The 16,330-nt window shown below is 53.0% G+C and overlaps 1 protein-coding gene across 3 annotated transcripts in view; it reads right to left on the bottom strand.

Moving 5' to 3' along the window:
- fbxw4 (F-box and WD repeat domain containing 4) overlaps positions 1–16,330 on the bottom strand; it is a 313,511-nt gene that overhangs the window by 187,854 nt on the left and 109,327 nt on the right. For 2 of the 3 annotated variants that reach the window (XM_078565011.1, XM_078565012.1), the window contains one exon: positions 2,076–2,216. The exons of the other annotated variant lie outside the window; for it this stretch is intronic. In XM_078565011.1, coding sequence (XP_078421137.1) covers positions 2,076–2,216 — 141 coding nt within the window. The remainder of the gene's footprint in view (positions 1–2,075; positions 2,217–16,330) is intronic. 3 annotated transcript variants of the gene reach the window in all.

The following is a 16,330-nucleotide window of genomic DNA, read 5'->3' as shown; positions in this document are numbered from 1 at the left end:
TCACTCTGTATCACACTGCCCTTACACTCACCATCGTCACTCTGTATCGCACTGCCCTTTCACTCACTATCGTCACTCTGTATCACACTGCCCTTACACTCACTATCGTCACTCTGTATCACGCTGCCCTTACACTCACCATCGTCACTCTGTATCGTACTGCCCTTTCACTCACTATCGTCACTCTGTATCACACTGCCCTTACACTCACCATCGTCACTCTGTATCACACTGCCCTTACACTCACTATCGTTATTCTGTATCACACTGCCCTTTCACTCACCATCATTACTCTGTATCACACTGCCCTTACACTCACTATCGTCACTCTGTATCACACTGCCCTTACACTCACCATCGTCACTCTGTATCACACTGCCCTTTGACTCACTATCGTCACTGTATCACACTGCCTTTACACTCACCACCATTACTCTGTATCGCACTGCCCTTACACTCACCATCATTACTCTGTAACACACTGCCCTTACACTCCGAAATCACCGGGGTGGTGTTTGGGGGTGGTGGTGTTTGGGGGTGGGCGCGCGGAGATGGTGTGCTCCGGGAAGTAGCCCCGGCTGCAGTTTGCTTTGTTCACTAAATCCATTTTGCCCATTGTTGATGGAGCTGGTGATTTGGGTGCTTGCTGTATTAACTGAAGCAGATAACTTGTGTTTTACAGCCATGCAGGTGGCTGCTGGGTGCCAGGCTTCTTCAGTGTTTCAAATTCCTATAAACAATAATTAAGCAGCACGGCTTCACTCTCACCTTGTCAGTATTTCAAACGGTAAGTTTGCAATAAAAAGGAAATAAGGGGAAAAAGGATAGATTTTTGAATACAGGAAATGGTTAAACATATTCATGACAGTTCCCCTGCAGTCAGCAAGGTCTCAGACTCCCAGCTCCAGTTTGTGCTGAGCAAGGTAATCGCAGGAGGAGGGGGCATTGCAGAGGGTACAAATGAGGGGAAAACATTCAAACCAGCCAGGGACTGATATTCAGTAATTCATGCTGGATATGCAAGTGTGAGCATGAGTATGAGAATAAAAAGAAAAGAAATCCTGTACACACCAGGATTAACTATGATGTCCCGCCCATGAACAATTAACCTAACAGCTCTCAGCAGCTAGGGTACAACACCCTGTTAGGAGTCAGTGACTGGCGGAGAGGATGTTAAAGGGGTGGGCAGAGGAAGCACCATGACTTGGAGGTGATTTCTTCAGAGAAGTGTTCCCCAGTAAGAGGCAAATGGGGCCTTTTCTTTCTGTCTGTAAGTTCCAAAGGCTCATTCAAGAGCAAAATCCACTTTACAGGTAACCCAGGGATTAAAGGCAGGGTGTAGCTGAGACAGAACACTTCATATTCAAAGCCTGTGTTGTGCTTAGATAACTGGTCTCAGACAAAATGGGTATACAATAACAGCTTGTATTTATATAGTGTCTTTACTGTAGTAAACTTTCCAAACCACTTCACAGGATCACGATCCAGCACAAACTGACACCGAGCCACATAAGGAGATGCAAGGACTCTCAAGGCAATCAAAAGCTTGGTCAGAGAGGTAGGTTTTAAGGAGCAATTTAAAGGAGGAGAGAGAGAGAGAGGCCCAGAGGTTTATGGAGGGGATTCCAGAGCTTAGGGCCCACGCAGCTGAAGTCACAGCTGCCAACGTGGAGTGAAGCAAAGCCAGAACTGGAGGAGCGCAGATTTCTGAAAGTTTTAGGGTTGTTGGAGGTTACAGAGATAAGGAGCTAGAACTGGCTTGTGAACGTAATAAATGAGAGCAGGAATAGGCCACATGGCCCCTTGAGCCTGCTCCGCTCAATAAGATCACGGGACCTTGGATCTCAATCCCATTTTCCACCCTGATCCCAAAATCCCTCGATTCCCTCTTATCGGGCGAGGGGCGGACTGGGTTTGGCTCTGATTCCTTCCAGGGGAATAGCCTGTCAGGCCCAACTGTTTGAACGTCGAGTTTGACCACTTGGAACAGATACTGGAAGGTGTTTGATGGATGACCTTCCGCCAGTACCTTCAGAAGAGGGAGATCGATCAGAGAAACAGGAAGGCTTGCTTACCTGGTGCTGGCTCGCATATCCCACTGTCTGATGTAGGTGTCATATCCACAGGTCAACACGACTGAGGGAGTCTCATACAGGATATCGAGAACCCCAGCTCCCCGACGAAAGTCTGACCCCAGGCAGCTCTCCAGCTGACCACTAGAAGAGATTATGAGCACGGTATTGATTGTGAGCTAAGAAACAGGTGTTACAACTGCCAACTGCTTGCAAGCAAAGGGAGAACTTGCATTTATATAGTCTTACATAGCCTCAGGATGTCCCAAAAGCACTTTACAGCCAATGAAATTCTTTTCATTGAAGTGTAGTGACAAATGTAATGTGGGAAATGTTTCAGCTAATTTTTGCACAGCAAGCTCCCACAAACAGGAACGTGTTAATGACCAGATAATCTGTTTTAGTGGTTCTGATGATCGGTCACTGGCCTGAAATGTTAACTCTGTTTTTTTCTCACCATAGATGCTGCCCATCCTGCTGAATATTTCCAACATGTGGTCTTGGTTGAAGGGTGGATATTGGTCAGGACATTTGAAATAAAACTCCCCTCTTTCAAAATAGTACAATGGGATCTTTTATGTCCACCTGAAAGGCAGTCATGGTTTATCTGAAAGATTGCACCTCTGCCTGTGCAGCCCTCCCTCAATATTGCACTGAGTGTGTCAGCCTGGATTATGTGCTTCTGTCTCTGAAATGGGACTTGAGCCCAGGGCCTGCTGACTCTCTGAGGTGAGGGCGCTGCTCACTGAGCCATGGCTAATGTATAGGCGTTAAAATTGGCCTCAGTTTCCCCAAATTGGGGTTGGAGGGAGGCGTACAGAAGAAATTAGCCAGCTTTTCTGCTCCTGATCACCATTCAGTGTGGGTGTGTTAGCTGGGGTCAGGATGGGTTCTGGTTGAACAAACTGCTCATACTTGCAAACTGGGCTGAACCAGGGTATGAACTTTCATGGGGTATCCATTGGGAGCTTAGACCCCAGCGGGAGAGGGGTGTAAAAAGTGACAGAATCTCACAGCACAGAAAGAGGTCATTCCACCCATCTTGCCTATACCAGCTCTTCAATTAATTCCCCCTTTAATTCTCCCTCCTCTTTCTCCAGAGCCTTGCAAATTTTTCCTTTTCCAGTATTTATTCAACTCCGTTTTGAAAGTTAGTACTGCATTTGCTTCCACCTCCCTTTCAGATGGCACATTCCAGATCACCACAACTCACAGTGTAAAAAAAAGCATCCTTATCCTTAAATCTGTGTCCTCTGGTTACTGAGGCTCGTGCCAGTGGAAGCAGTTTCGCTCTATTTCCCTTTATGGTTTTGAACGCCCCGATTAAATGTCCTCTTAACCTTCTCTGCTCCAAGGAGAATAACACCAGCTTCTCTGGTCTCTCCACATAACTGAAGCCCCTCATCACTGGTACCGTTATAGTGAATCTCCTCTGCATCTTCTCCAAGGTTCTGATATCCTTCCAAACGTATGGTGCCCAGTACTGGACAAAACATTCCAGCTGAGGTTTAACCAGTGCTTTAAAATGTGCCATGAGTATCCATGGGGAGAGAGGGAAAAGCAAAGGTTGGTGATTGACTGTTGTCTTTTACCTTTATAGGCAGATCCCTCTTCCATCGCCGAAAACATTAAAAGAAAGCAACTCTGCAGGTCTGCCCATGGCCGCAAGCGTTTGCAGAAAATTACAGTTACTACACAACACTGAACAAAGTTGGTGAGAACTCAAACATTCTAAAGAGCCACCTGACTGCACAGAGGCAGAGAAAAAAAAAATGGACACTATTTAATTTGCCTGACCCGACATGCCAGCAGGGCCAGACTTTATTAAGATGGAGACCACACCAAAAGCTGCGGCAAAGCAGAGAAAAAAGGCCAATGCAATGTTAAAAAATAAGTAAACACCTTTGTCTGGGGGAATGGTTTGCAAAAGGAGATTATTAGTTAAAGCATGGTGCTCCCAGATCTAACGGAGTGCCCCAGCACAGACCAAGCAGTGACTAACTACACTCCTCTGATCACAGCTAGCCACACACTGGGGTAGGCCCGTTCCTCACTCACTTTCCAAAGGGAAGATTATGTAGAGTAACAATTTCTTTGTCAATGTTCAATTCTCCCCTTGGACATGACTGTGCATGACTACATTGCACCTCGATACTTTGCCCCTAGCAACCATTTAGAGCAGCTAAGCTGGCCCTAGCAACAGTCTCTTGTAAGTATCCCCCGACAAGCTTTATCGTCAAGTACTTCAACTAATCCTTGACATTAACCTGGAGTGGTGTGTTATTGTGTTGCAGATTCTCAACATTGGAGGCTGCCCAAGCCTATTGTTGGCAGGATTTTAACCCTTCCTGCCCTGTCTTGGCCTGAAGGACAGGAGCATTAGTTCCTTCAACAACAAAAACAATTCATTTGTATGGCACTTTTAACGCAGTAAAATGTGTCAAGGTGCTTCACACAAGTGATTATCCAGCAAATTTTACACGTAGCCACTTAATTAAGTCAACCAAAAACTTGGTCAAAGGGGTGAATTTTAAGGAGCATCTTGAAGGAGGAGAGAGAAGTAAAGAGCCAGAGAGGTTTAGGGAAGGAATTCCAGAGTTTAGGGCCCAGGCAGCTGAATGTACAGCTGCCAATGGTGGAGCGATTAAAATCAGGGATGTGCAGGAGGCCAGAATTGTAGGAGCGCAGATATCTGGGAGGGTTGTAGGGGCTGCAGATTAGAGATAGGAAGGAACGAGGTTACGGAGGGATTCCAAAGTAAGTTCTGCTCTCTGAAGAACTCCTCGTCTTGTACGCTCTTATGTCCTGCCCATACTGACCTCCACGAGATGTTATTCCCTGGTAGACTGCCCTCAAAATTCTCAGCTTCATTGCTTCGCTACCTGACTTCTTCAAATTCCTTTAGCTCTACATCCCTGCCCTTTGTTATTCTATTTAAACATCTTTGTCTCATTATCTTTCCCTCTATATTAAAACTTGTCTCTTTGACCATGAGACATTGAACTATGTAGTATTTACAGCACAGAAAAAGGCCACTGGGCCCAACAAGTGTATGCTGGTGAGCCTCCTCCCGCTTAATCTAACTCCATCTTCCCCTCTGCAGTCTCCACCCTCTGCATGAATTACTCTGTGAAGGGCACTACATATATGTAAGTTGCTAATTAGTGGGAATATTCTCTACATCAAGTTGCTTTTAGTGTTTGTAAACACATTTTCTGCAGTCCATTTAAAGTACAATTTCACCCTGTCGATGCTGGTAACAGACATGCCCCAAAGATATGTGACTCAAACATCACTAATACTTCCAGAGAACTCTAACACCATCCCATTCCCAACACCAAACCCCAAAGAGAGGTCACTGTATACACAAGTAAGACACATGGTCCACACCAGCGTATCCCACAGCAAAGTCACAGTGTATTAAATAAGAACCAAGGTTCACCAGAACTGCAAGCAGCCATTTTTTATCATCTAGCCTTGCCTCAGTAGGTAGCGCTCTTGCCTCTGAGTCAGGGGCATTTTCCCAATGTTCTGGCCAATATTTACCTACAAAGCTGCAGATGATGATGGGACTGGGGATTGATTTGGGAGGTACTGGACTTGGGTTGGGAGGTGGAGGAAGAGACACAAAGGCAGCTGTGAAGATCAACCCAATTGCTGAGACAAAGAAATCCATCAGGGGTCTCTGCACTTGGTGTTAAAGGGAAAGGTGAAGGGGATTTAAAGATGTAGTTTAGCAAAAAGAAAAGGAGTTGTGGGTTGTCTTCCATGATGGTTCCTGGAGTAATAGAGGGAAAAAGTAATGCTTGGTGTGGTCCAGCCAAACTTACCAATGGACGACAAGACTGGTCATGTGCCAGATGCACTGAACTCTTTGTCTCTCAGACTGAGAGCTGAAAGCTGTGTCAAATTAAATGAGAGGTGGGAGAGTAGGGGGGCAGATAAAGGCCAAGAGGAGGGGAAGTCTGGAGTTAGAAACTAAATTAGTTAAGGAACTGGGTGGTGGGGCGATGCTGTTTTCTTTCCCCAAGGCAAAGGGTAACACTGGTGGGATTGACATGAAACAAAGTGACACTGATACAAGGAGGTGGTTGGAGATGGCCACAATCAGTGATCAATACCTCAGAAGGGGTATAAGGCAGGGGTCTGCAACCTGCGGCTCTGGGGTCGGATGCAGCTCTTTAACATTTCATTTGCAGCTCCCAACCTTTCCCAGTTGGATCACATTAACATGTCAAATGCTTATATATAAAAAAGAAGTTAAGAAAAGTAGAGCCATGTTTTTATTGTGGGGATAAAAGGCTAATCCTTATGCTGCACCTTACGGTTTCAAATGATTATTCTAACAAAAAACGTCATCATGCCTAGAATAAGCCTGTTCGAGTGGTATCGTACAGTTACACCAGGGTTATAGATAATGCCTTTGGCACTGGGAAAATGGATTGATGCTGATGCACGAGAAGTGTAAATGTCACACTGATGCTAATGGGGCTGATCTTAGAGTAAGATCAGGTGATATCGACAGTATTACGCCCAGGTTAGGAGGGGTGAACCAGCTCCTCTATTTGTTCCACTCCTGGGTTGGTTATAACAGGGTTTGGATTTAAAAATGCAGTGATATTGCCAATTCAATATAGATACTTAACCATATGTAGCTCGACGTAAGGAAAAAGCCAGTAAGGAAAATGGCAGCCAGGTTCCTCAAGGTAACAAGTAAAGTGTTAGTTTTATTGCTAAACCTCACTCAGGCAAAGATGCAGAAACTGTTAACAAAAGTTTAAAATGTACAAATATGTCCAAGTAGCCACTAATGCAAAAGCAACACACACACACACAACTCCACCAACATCCCCAAGCATGCAAATAAATAAAACTCTGCAGAGTATCATATCTCAAAACTTGGCCAAGTAAAAATTAAAGTCAGAAAAAGATATTCATGGATTGTCCAAAAGCTCAATTTACAGCTGAAGGGTCACTTTCCAGAGTAGCTGCTGATATTTAGGTTTCACACTGAAGCACTCTTCACTGGTTTATGCTCTTTTCTCTTGGAAACAATGGTGTTGATTCAGAATCCTCCTTTAAGAACTCTCGGTTTGCAGCACTGAGGTCTTCTGGTGGCTTTTCAAATCACAAATACTTCAATTTTGATGAGAGTTTAGAGAAAGAGAGAGAGATGGGGTACAGCTGTTGCTCCTGCAGCAGTCTTTCTCCATTAGTTCAAATCCAGTACAGTATATCTGTAGAGCTGGATCACATGACCTCTCTCTCTCTGAGCGCTGTGTAGACTCTGTGTCTCCATAAAGCAGCTTGCGCCCTTTGCAAATGCAACATAGTAGCTGTAGGCTCAGCAAAAGTGTTCTTTTCAATAGAAGGAGCTTTACCTTTCATTATAAACTCATCAATACATAACTCGGATGTTTGATCAGCCAAGTGTAGATGGAGGTTTATTCCGATCTAACCCATAGTGTTCCCACTTGGAACTAGATTGTGACTGTTCCATACTCAGTTCATGCAGGACTGACAGAGAAAAACTTGCACAGTATTAGTTTACTCTCAAAGCCAGGTCCCAAAATGACAAGAAGCAGCGTGTTAAATGAATACAGTACCCTGACTCCAAATCAGCACCAGGACACCGCTCTCCAGCCCTCTACAGGGACAGTAGAGCAGAGCAAAGGCCGAACCCCTATCAGCTCCAGCTCGCGGCTCCACTCAGAATGCAAACGAGATGGAACATGATAAAGGAGATTCAAAGGAAAAGAATGCTCAGTCAACACTTTGAACATCAAAATAAACCCACACCAGCATCACTTACTGAAACTTATTCTGTGATAAAACACACAAACAGACAGGACCGCATAATCACCGCAGGCCATTGAAATAGGGTCTTCCACCTTCCCTCAACTCAAAAAAAGGGGGAAAGACAAAAAGGGCTGAGAGAAGGAGATGTACAGAAAGAGAGAAACAGGAGGGATGGGCAGGGTGAGAGAGATAGAGTGAGATGGGCAGAGAGGGAGAGAGAGAGAGAAACAAGGATAGAGACGGGTAGAGAGAGAGAGGGAGACAGGCAAAGTGAGAGAGAGAAAGAGATGGGCAGAGGGAGAGAGAGAGACGGGCAGAAAGTGGGAGGAAGACGGGCAGAGGGAGAGGGAGGGAGACGGGCAGAGGGAGAGGGAGGGAGACAGGCAGAGAGAGGGAGGGAGACGGGCAGAGGGAGGGAGGGAGACGGGCAGAGGGAGGGAGACGGGCAGAGGAAGAGGGAGGGAGACGGGCAGAGGGAAAGGGAGGGAGACGGGCAGAGGGAGAGTGAGGGAGACGGGCAGAGGGAGAGGGAGGGAGACGGGGAGAGAGAGGGAGGGAGACGGGCAGAGAGAGAGGAAGGGGGACGGGCAGAGAGAGAGAGAGGGAGGGGGACGGGCAGAGAGAGATGGAGGGAGACGGTCAGAGTGAGAGGGAGGGAGATGGGCAGAGGGGGAGAGAGAGACGGGCAGAGAGAAAGGGAGGGAGACGGGCAGAGGGAGAGGGAGCGAGACGGGCAGAGAGGGAGGGGGACGGGCAGAGAGAGAGGGAGGGAGACGGGCACAGAGAGAGAGATGGAGGGAGACAGGCAGAGGGAGAGGGAGGGAGACGGGCAGAGGAAGAGGGAGGGAGACGGGCAGAGAGAGAGGGAGGGAGACGGGCAGAGAGACAGGATGGGAGACGGGCAGAGGGAGAGGGAGGGAGATGGGCAGAGAGAGAGGAAGGGAGACGGGCAGAGAGAGAGGGAGGGAGATGGGCAGAGAGACAGGGAGGGAGACGGGCAGAGAGAGGGAGGGAGATGGGCAGAGAGAGAGGGAGAGGGAGGGAGACGGTCAGAGAGAGAGGGAGGGAGACGGGCAGAGAGAGCGGGAGGGAGACGGGCAGAGAGAGAGGGAGGGAGACGGGCAGAGAGAGAGGGAGGGAGACGGGCAGAGAGACAGGATGGGAGACGGGCAGAGAGACAGGGAGGGAGACGAGCAGAGGGAGAGGGAGGGAGACGAGCAGAGGGAGAGGGAGGGAGACGGGCAGAGAGAGATGGAGTGAGACGGGGAGAGGGAGAGAGAGGGGGACATGCAGAGATAGAGGGAGGGAGCCGGGCAGAGAGTGAGGGAGGGAGACGGGCAGAGGGAGAGGGAGGGGGACGGGCAGAGGGATAGGGAGGGGGACGGGCAGAGGGATAGGGAGGGGGAGGGAGATGGGCAGAGGCAGAGGGAGGGAGACGGGCAGAGGGAGAGGGAGAGGCAGAGGGAGGGAGACGGGCAGAGGGAGAGGGAGGGAGACGGGCAGAGGGAGAGGGAGGGAGACGGGCAGAGGGAGAGGGAGGGAGACGGGCAGAGGGAGAGGGAGGGAGACGGGCAGAGGGAGAGGGAGGGAGACGGGCAGAGGGAGAGGGAGGGAGACGGGCAGAGGGAGAGGGAGGGAGACGGGCAGAGGGAGAGGGAGGGAGACGGGCAGAGGGAGAGGGAGGGAGACGGACTGAGGGAGAGGGAGGGAGACGGGCAGAGGGAGAGGGAGGGAGACGGGCAGAGGGAGAGGGAGGGAGACGGGCAGAGGGAGAGGGAGGGAGACGGGCAGAGGGAGAGGGAGGGAGACGGGCGGAGGAAGAGGGAGGGAGACGGGCAGAGAGAGAGGGAGGGAGACGGGCAGAGAGAGAGAGGGAGGGAGACGGGCAGAGAGAGAGAGAGAAGGGCAGACAGAGAGAGAGAGACGGGCAGACAGAGAGAGAGAGACGGGCAGACAGAGAGAGAGAGACGGGCAGACAGAGAGAGAGAGAGACGGGCAGACAGAGAGAGAGAGAGACGGGCAGACAGAGAGAGAGAGAGACGGGCAGACAGAGAGAGAGAGAGACGGGCAGACAGAGAGAGAGAGAGACGGGCAGACAGAGAGTGAGAGAGACGGGCAGACAGAGAGAGAGAGACATGCAGACAGAGAGAAAGAGAGAAGGGCAGACAGAGAGAGAGATACGGGCAGACAGAGAGAGAGAGACGGGCAGACAGAGAGAGAGAGAGACGGGCAGACAGAGAGAGAGAGAGACACGGGCAGACAGAGAGAGAGAGAGACACGGGCAGACAGAGAGAGAGAGAGACGGGCAGACAGAGAGAGAGAGAGACGGGCAGACTGAGAGAGAGAGAGAGAGACGGGCAGACAGAGAGAGAGAGAGAGAGAGAGACGGGCAGACAGAGAGAGAGAGAGACGGGCAGACAGAGAAAGAGAGAGACGGGCAGACTGAGAGAGAGAGAGAGAGACGGGCAGACAGAGAGAGAGAGAGAGAGAGACGGGCAGACAGAGAGAGAGAGACGGGCAGACAGAGAGAGAGAGACGGGCAGACAGAGAGAGAGAGACGGGCAGACAGAGAGAGAGAGAGAGACGGGAAGACAGAGAGAGAGACACAGGCAGACAGAGAGAGAGAGACGGGCAGACAGAGAGAGAGAGAGACAGGCAGACAGAGAGAGAGAGACGGGCAGACAGAGAGCGAGCGAGAGACGGGCAGACAGAGTGCGAGCGAGAGAGAGAGAGGCGGGCAGACAGAGAGAGAGAGACGGGCAGACAGAGAGAGAGAGACGGGTAGACAGAGAGAGAGAGACGGGCAGTCAGAGAGAGAGACGGGCAGACAGAGAGAGAGACGGGCAGACAGAGAGAGAGACGGGCAGACAGAAAGAGAGAGAGAGAGAGACGGGCAGACAGAGAGAGAGAGAGACGGGCAGACAGAGAGAGAGAGACGGGCAGTCAGAGAGAGAGACGGGCAGACAGAGAGAGAGAGAGACGGGCAGACAGAGAGAGAGAGACGGGCAGACAGAAAGAGAGAGAGAGAGAGACGGGCAGACAGAGAGAGAGAGAGAGAGAGACGGGCAGACAGAGAGAGAGAGAGACGGGCAGACAGAGAAAGAGAGAGACGGGCAGACTAAGAGAGAGAGAGAGAGACGGGCAGACAGAGAGAGAGAGACGGGCAGACAGAGAGAGAGAGACGGGCAGACAGAGAGAGAGAGACGGGCAGACAGAGAGAGAGAGACGGGCAGACAGAGAGAGAGAGACGGGCAGACAGAGAGAGAGAGAGACGGGAAGACAGAGAGAGAGACACAGGCAGACAGAGAGAGAGAGACGGGCAGACAGAGAGAGAGAGAGACAGGCAGACAGAGAGAGAGAGACGGGCAGACAGAGAGCGAGCGAGAGACGGGCAGACAGAGTGCGAGCGAGAGAGAGAGAGGTGGGCAGACAGAGAGAGAGAGACGGGCAGACAGAGAGAGAGAGACGGGTAGACAGAGAGAGAGAGACGGGCAGTCAGAGAGAGAGACGGGCAGACAGAGAGAGAGACGGGCAGACAGAGAGAGAGATGGCAGACAGAGAGAGAGACGGCAGACTGAGAGAGAGACGGCAGACAGAGAGAGAGACGGCAGACAGAGAGAGAGACGAGCAGACAGAGAGAGAGATGGGCAGACAGAGAGAGAGAGACGGGCAGACAGAGAGAGAGAGAGAGAGAGAGACGGGCAGACAGAGAGAGAGACAGAGAGAGAGACGGGCAGACAGAGAGAGAGAGAGACGGGCAGACAGAGAGAGAGAGAGACGGGCAGACAGAGAGAGAGAGACGGGCAGACAGAGAGAGAGAGAGACGGGCAGGCAGAGAGAGAGAGAGACGGGCAGGCAGAGAGAGAGAGAGACGGGCAGACAGAGAGAGAGAGACGGGCAAACAGAGAGAGAGAGAGACGGGCAGACAGAGAGAGAGACACGCAGACAGAGAGAGAGAGAGACGGGTAGACAGAGAGAGAGAGAGAGAGAGACGGGCAGACAGAGAGAGAGAGACGGGCAGACAGAGAGAGAGAGAGACGGGCAGACAGAGAGAGGCGGGCAGATAGAGAGAGAGGGGGGCAGGAAGAGAGATAGAGAGATGGACAGTGAGAGAGGAACAGGTGGAGAGAGAGATGGAGATGGGCAGAGATGGGCAGAGAGAGAGTGAGACGGGCAGAGAGAGAGAGACGGACAGAGAGAGAGAGACGGGCAGAGAGAGAGAGACAGGCAGGGAGAGAGAGAGAGAGAGAGACAGGCAGAGAGAGAGAGAGCAGCAGAAAGAGAGAGAGAGAGAGAGAGAGAGGGGCAGGGAGAGAGAGAGGGGCAGGGAGAGAGAGGGGGCAGGGAGAGAGAGAGAGAGAGGGGCAGGGAGAGAGAGAGAGGGGCAGGGAGTGAGAGAGGGATGGGCAGGGAGAGAGAGAGAGAGAGAGGGGCAGGGAGAGAGAGAGAGAGAGAGAGGAGCAGGGAGAGAGAGAGAGAGGGGCAGGGAGCGAGAGAGAGGAGCAGAGAGAGAGGAGCAGAGAGAGTGAGGGGCAGGGAGAGAGAGAGAGAGAGGGGCAGGGAGAGAGAGAGGGGCAGGGAGAGAGAGAGAGATGGGCAGGGAGAGAGAGAGAGGAGCAGGGAGAGAGGGGCAGGGAGAGAGAGAGGGGCAGGGAGAGAGAGTGAGAGAGACGGGCAGACAGAGAGAGAGACGGGCAGAGAGAGAGAGACGGGCAGACAGAGAGAGAGACGGGCAGACAGAGAGAGAGACGGGCAGACAGAGAGAGAGACGGGCAGACAGAGAGAGAGACGGGCAGACAGAGAGAGAGACGGGCAGACAGAGAGAGAGACGGGCAGACAGAGAGAGAGACGGGCAGACAGAGAGAGAGACGGGCAGACAGAGAGAGAGACGGGCAGACAGAGAGAGAGACGGGCAGACAGAGAGAGAGACGGGCAGACAGAGAGAGAGACGGGCAGACAGAGAGAGAGACGGGCAGACAGAGCGAGAGAGACGGGCAGACAGAGAGAGAGAGACGGGCAGACAGAGAGAGAGACGGGCAGACAGAGAGAGAGACGGGCAGACAGAGAGAGAGACGGGCAGACAGAGAGAGAGACGGGCAGACAGAGAGAGAGACGGGCAGACAGAGAGAGAGAGAGAGAGAGAGAGACGGGCAGACAGAGCGAGAGAGACGGGCAGACAGAGAGAGAGACGGGCAGACAGAGAGAGAGAGAGAGACAGGCAGACAGAGAGAGAGAGACGGGCAGACAGAGAGAGAGACGGGCAGACAGAGAGAGACGGGCAGACAGAGAGAGACGGGCAGACAGAGAGAGACGGGCAGACAGAGAGGGACGGGCAGACAGAGAGGGACGGGCAGACAGAGAGGGACGGGCAGACAGAGAGGGACGGGCAGACAGAGAGGGACGGGCAGACAGAGAGGGACGGGCAGACAGAGAGGGACGGGCAGACAGAGAGGGACGGGCAGACAGAGAGGGACGGGCAGACAGAGAGAGAGACGGGCAGACAGAGAGAGAGACGGGCAGACAGAGAGAGAGACGGGCAGACAGAGAGAGAGACGGGCAGACAGAGAGAGAGACGGGCAGACAGAGAGAGAGACGGGCAGACAGAGAGAGAGACGGGCAGACAGAGAGAGAGACGGGCAGACAGAGAGAGAGACAGGCAGACAGAGAGAGGCGGGCAGATAGAGAGAAAGAGGTGGGGCAGAGGCTGATAGAGAGATAGAAAAGGGCAGAGAGAGACAGTGAGGCAGAGAGAGAGGGGGGCAGGAAGAGAGATATAGAGATGGACAGTGAGAGAGGAACAGGCAAGAGAGAGAGATGGAGACGGGCAGAGAGAGAGAGAGAGACGGGCAGAGAGAGAGACGGACAGAGAGTGAGAGGGGCAGAGAGAGAGAGACAGGCAGGGGGAGAGAGAGAGAGAGAGACAGGCAGAGAGAGAGAGAGCAGCAGAGAGAGAGAGAGAGAGGAGCAGAGAGAGAGTGAGGGGCAGGGAGAGAGAGGGAGAGAGGGGCAGGGAGAGAGAGAGGGGGGCAGGGAGAGAGAGAGAGGGGGGCAGGGAGAGAGAGAGGGGCAGGGAGAGAGAGAGGGGGGCAGGGAGAGAGAGAGAGGGGGGCAGGGAGAGAGAGAGGGGCAGGGAGAGAGAGAGGGGCAGGGAGAGAGAGAGGGGCAGGGAGAGAGAGAGGGGCAGGGAGAGAGAGAGGGGCAGGGAGAGAGAGAGGGGCAGGGAGAGAGAGAGAGGGGCAGGGAGAGAGAGAGAGGGGCAGGGAGAGAGAGAGAGATGGGCAGGGAGTGAGAGAGAGATGGGCAGGGAGTGAGAGAGAGACAGGGAGAGAGAGAGAGAGAGAGAGAGAGAGGAGCAGAGAGAGAGAGGAGCAGAGAGAGAGTGAGGGGCAGGGAGAGAGAGAGAGAGAGGGGCAGGGAGAGAGAGAGGGGCAGGGAGAGAGGGGGGCAGCGAGAGAGAGAGAGAGAGGGGCAGGGAGAGAGAGAGAGAGAGGGGCAGGGAGAGAGAGAGAGGGATGGGAGAGAGAGAGAGAGAGGCAGGGAGAGAGAAAGGGGCAAGGAGAGAGAGAGGGGCAGGCGGAGAGTGAGAGGGGCAGGCGGAGAGAGAGACGGGCAGGCGGAGAGAGAGAGACGGGCAGGCGGAGAGAGAGACGGGCAGGCGGAGAGAGAGACGGGCAGGCGGAGAGAGAGACGGGCAGGCGGAGAGAGAGACGGGCAGGCGGAGAGAGAGACGGGCAGGCGGAGAGAGAGACGGGCAGGCGGAGAGAGAGACGGGCAGGCGGAGAGAGAGACGGGCAGGCGGAGAGAGAGAGAGACGGGCAGACAGAGAGAGAGAGACGGGCAGACAGAGAGAGAGAGACGGGCAGACGGAGAGAGAGACAGGCAGACAGAGAGAGAGACGGGCAGAAAGAGAGAGGTACGGGCAGAAAGAGTGAGGGACGGGCAGAAAGAGAGAGAGACGGGCAGAAAGAGAGAGAGACGGGCAGACAGAGAGAGAGAGAGACGGGCAGACAGAGAGAGAGAGAGAGACGGGCAGACAGAGAGAGAGAGAGACGGGCAGACAGAGAGAGAGAGAGAGACGGGCAGACAGAGAGAGAGAGAGAGACGGGCAGACAGAGAAAGAGAGAGACGGGCAGACAGAGAGAGAGAGACGGGCAGACAGAGAGCGAGAGAGAGACGGGCAGACAGAGAGAGAGAGAGAGAGACGGGCAGACAGGGAGAGTGAGACACGCAGACAGAGAGAGAGAGAGACGGGCAGACAGAGAGAGAGAGACGGGCAGACAGACAGAGAGAGACGGGCAGACAGAGAGAGAGAGATGGGCAGACAGAGAGAGAGAGACGGGCAGACAGAGAGAGAGAGACGGGCAGACAGAGAGAGAGAGACGGGCAGACAGAGAGAGAGAGACGGGCAGACAGAGAGAGAGAGACGGGCAGACAGAGAGAGAGAGAGACGGGCAGACAGAGAGAGAGACGGGCAGACAGAGAGAGAGACGGGCAGACAGAGAAAGAGACGGGCAGACAGAGAAAGAGACGGGCAGACAGAGAGAGAGACGGGCAGACAGAGAGAGAGACGGGCAGACAGAGAGAGAGAGAGAGACGGGCAGACAGAGAGAGCGAGACGGGCAGACAGAGAGAGAGAGAGACGGGCAGACAGAGAGAGAGAGAGACGGGCAGACAGAGAGAGAGAGAGAATGAGACGGGCAGACAGAGAGAGAGAGAGAGACGGGCAGACAGAGAGAGAGAGAGAGACGGGCAGACAGAGAGAGAGAGAGAGAGAGACGGGCAGACAGAGAGAGAGAGAGACGGGCAGACAGAGAGAGAGAGAGACGGGCAGACAGAGAGAGAGAGAGAGACGGGCAGACACAGAGAGAGAGACGGGCAGACACAGAAAGAGAGAGACCGCCAGACAGAGAGAGAGACAGGCAGACAGCGAGAGAGAGAGACGGGCAGACAGAGAGAGAGAGAGACAGGCAGACAGAGAGAGAGAGAGAGACGGGCAGACAGAGAGAGAGAGACGGGCAGACAGAGAAAGAGAGAGACCGCCAGACAGAGAGAGAGAGAGACGGGCAGACACGGAGAGAGAGAGACGGGCAGACAGAGAGAGAGAGAGAGACAGGCAGACAGAGAGAGAGAGAGAGAGAGACGGGCAGGCAGAGAGAGAGAGAGACGGGCAGACAGAGAGAGACGGGCAGACAGAGAGAGAGACGGGCAGACAGAGAGAGAGACGGGCAGACAGAGAGAGAGAGACGGGCAGACAGAGCGAGAGAGAGAATGAGACGGGCAGACAGAGAGAGAGAGAGAGACGGGCAGACAGAGAGAGAGAGAGAGACGGGCAGACAGAGAGAGAGAGAGGGACGGGCAGACAGAGAGAGAGAGAGAGAGAGACGGGCAGGCAGAGAGAGAGAGAGACGGGCAGACAGAGAGAGACGGGCAGACAGAGAGAGAGACGGGCAGACAGAGAG

Source organism: Cetorhinus maximus, chromosome 20 (genome assembly GCF_964194155.1).
Source record: "Cetorhinus maximus chromosome 20, sCetMax3.hap1.1, whole genome shotgun sequence".
Lineage (NCBI taxonomy): Eukaryota > Metazoa > Chordata > Chondrichthyes > Lamniformes > Cetorhinidae > Cetorhinus > Cetorhinus maximus.
Note: the sequence above shows the minus strand (reverse complement) of the source record. Positions and strands in the feature narration are given on the sequence as shown.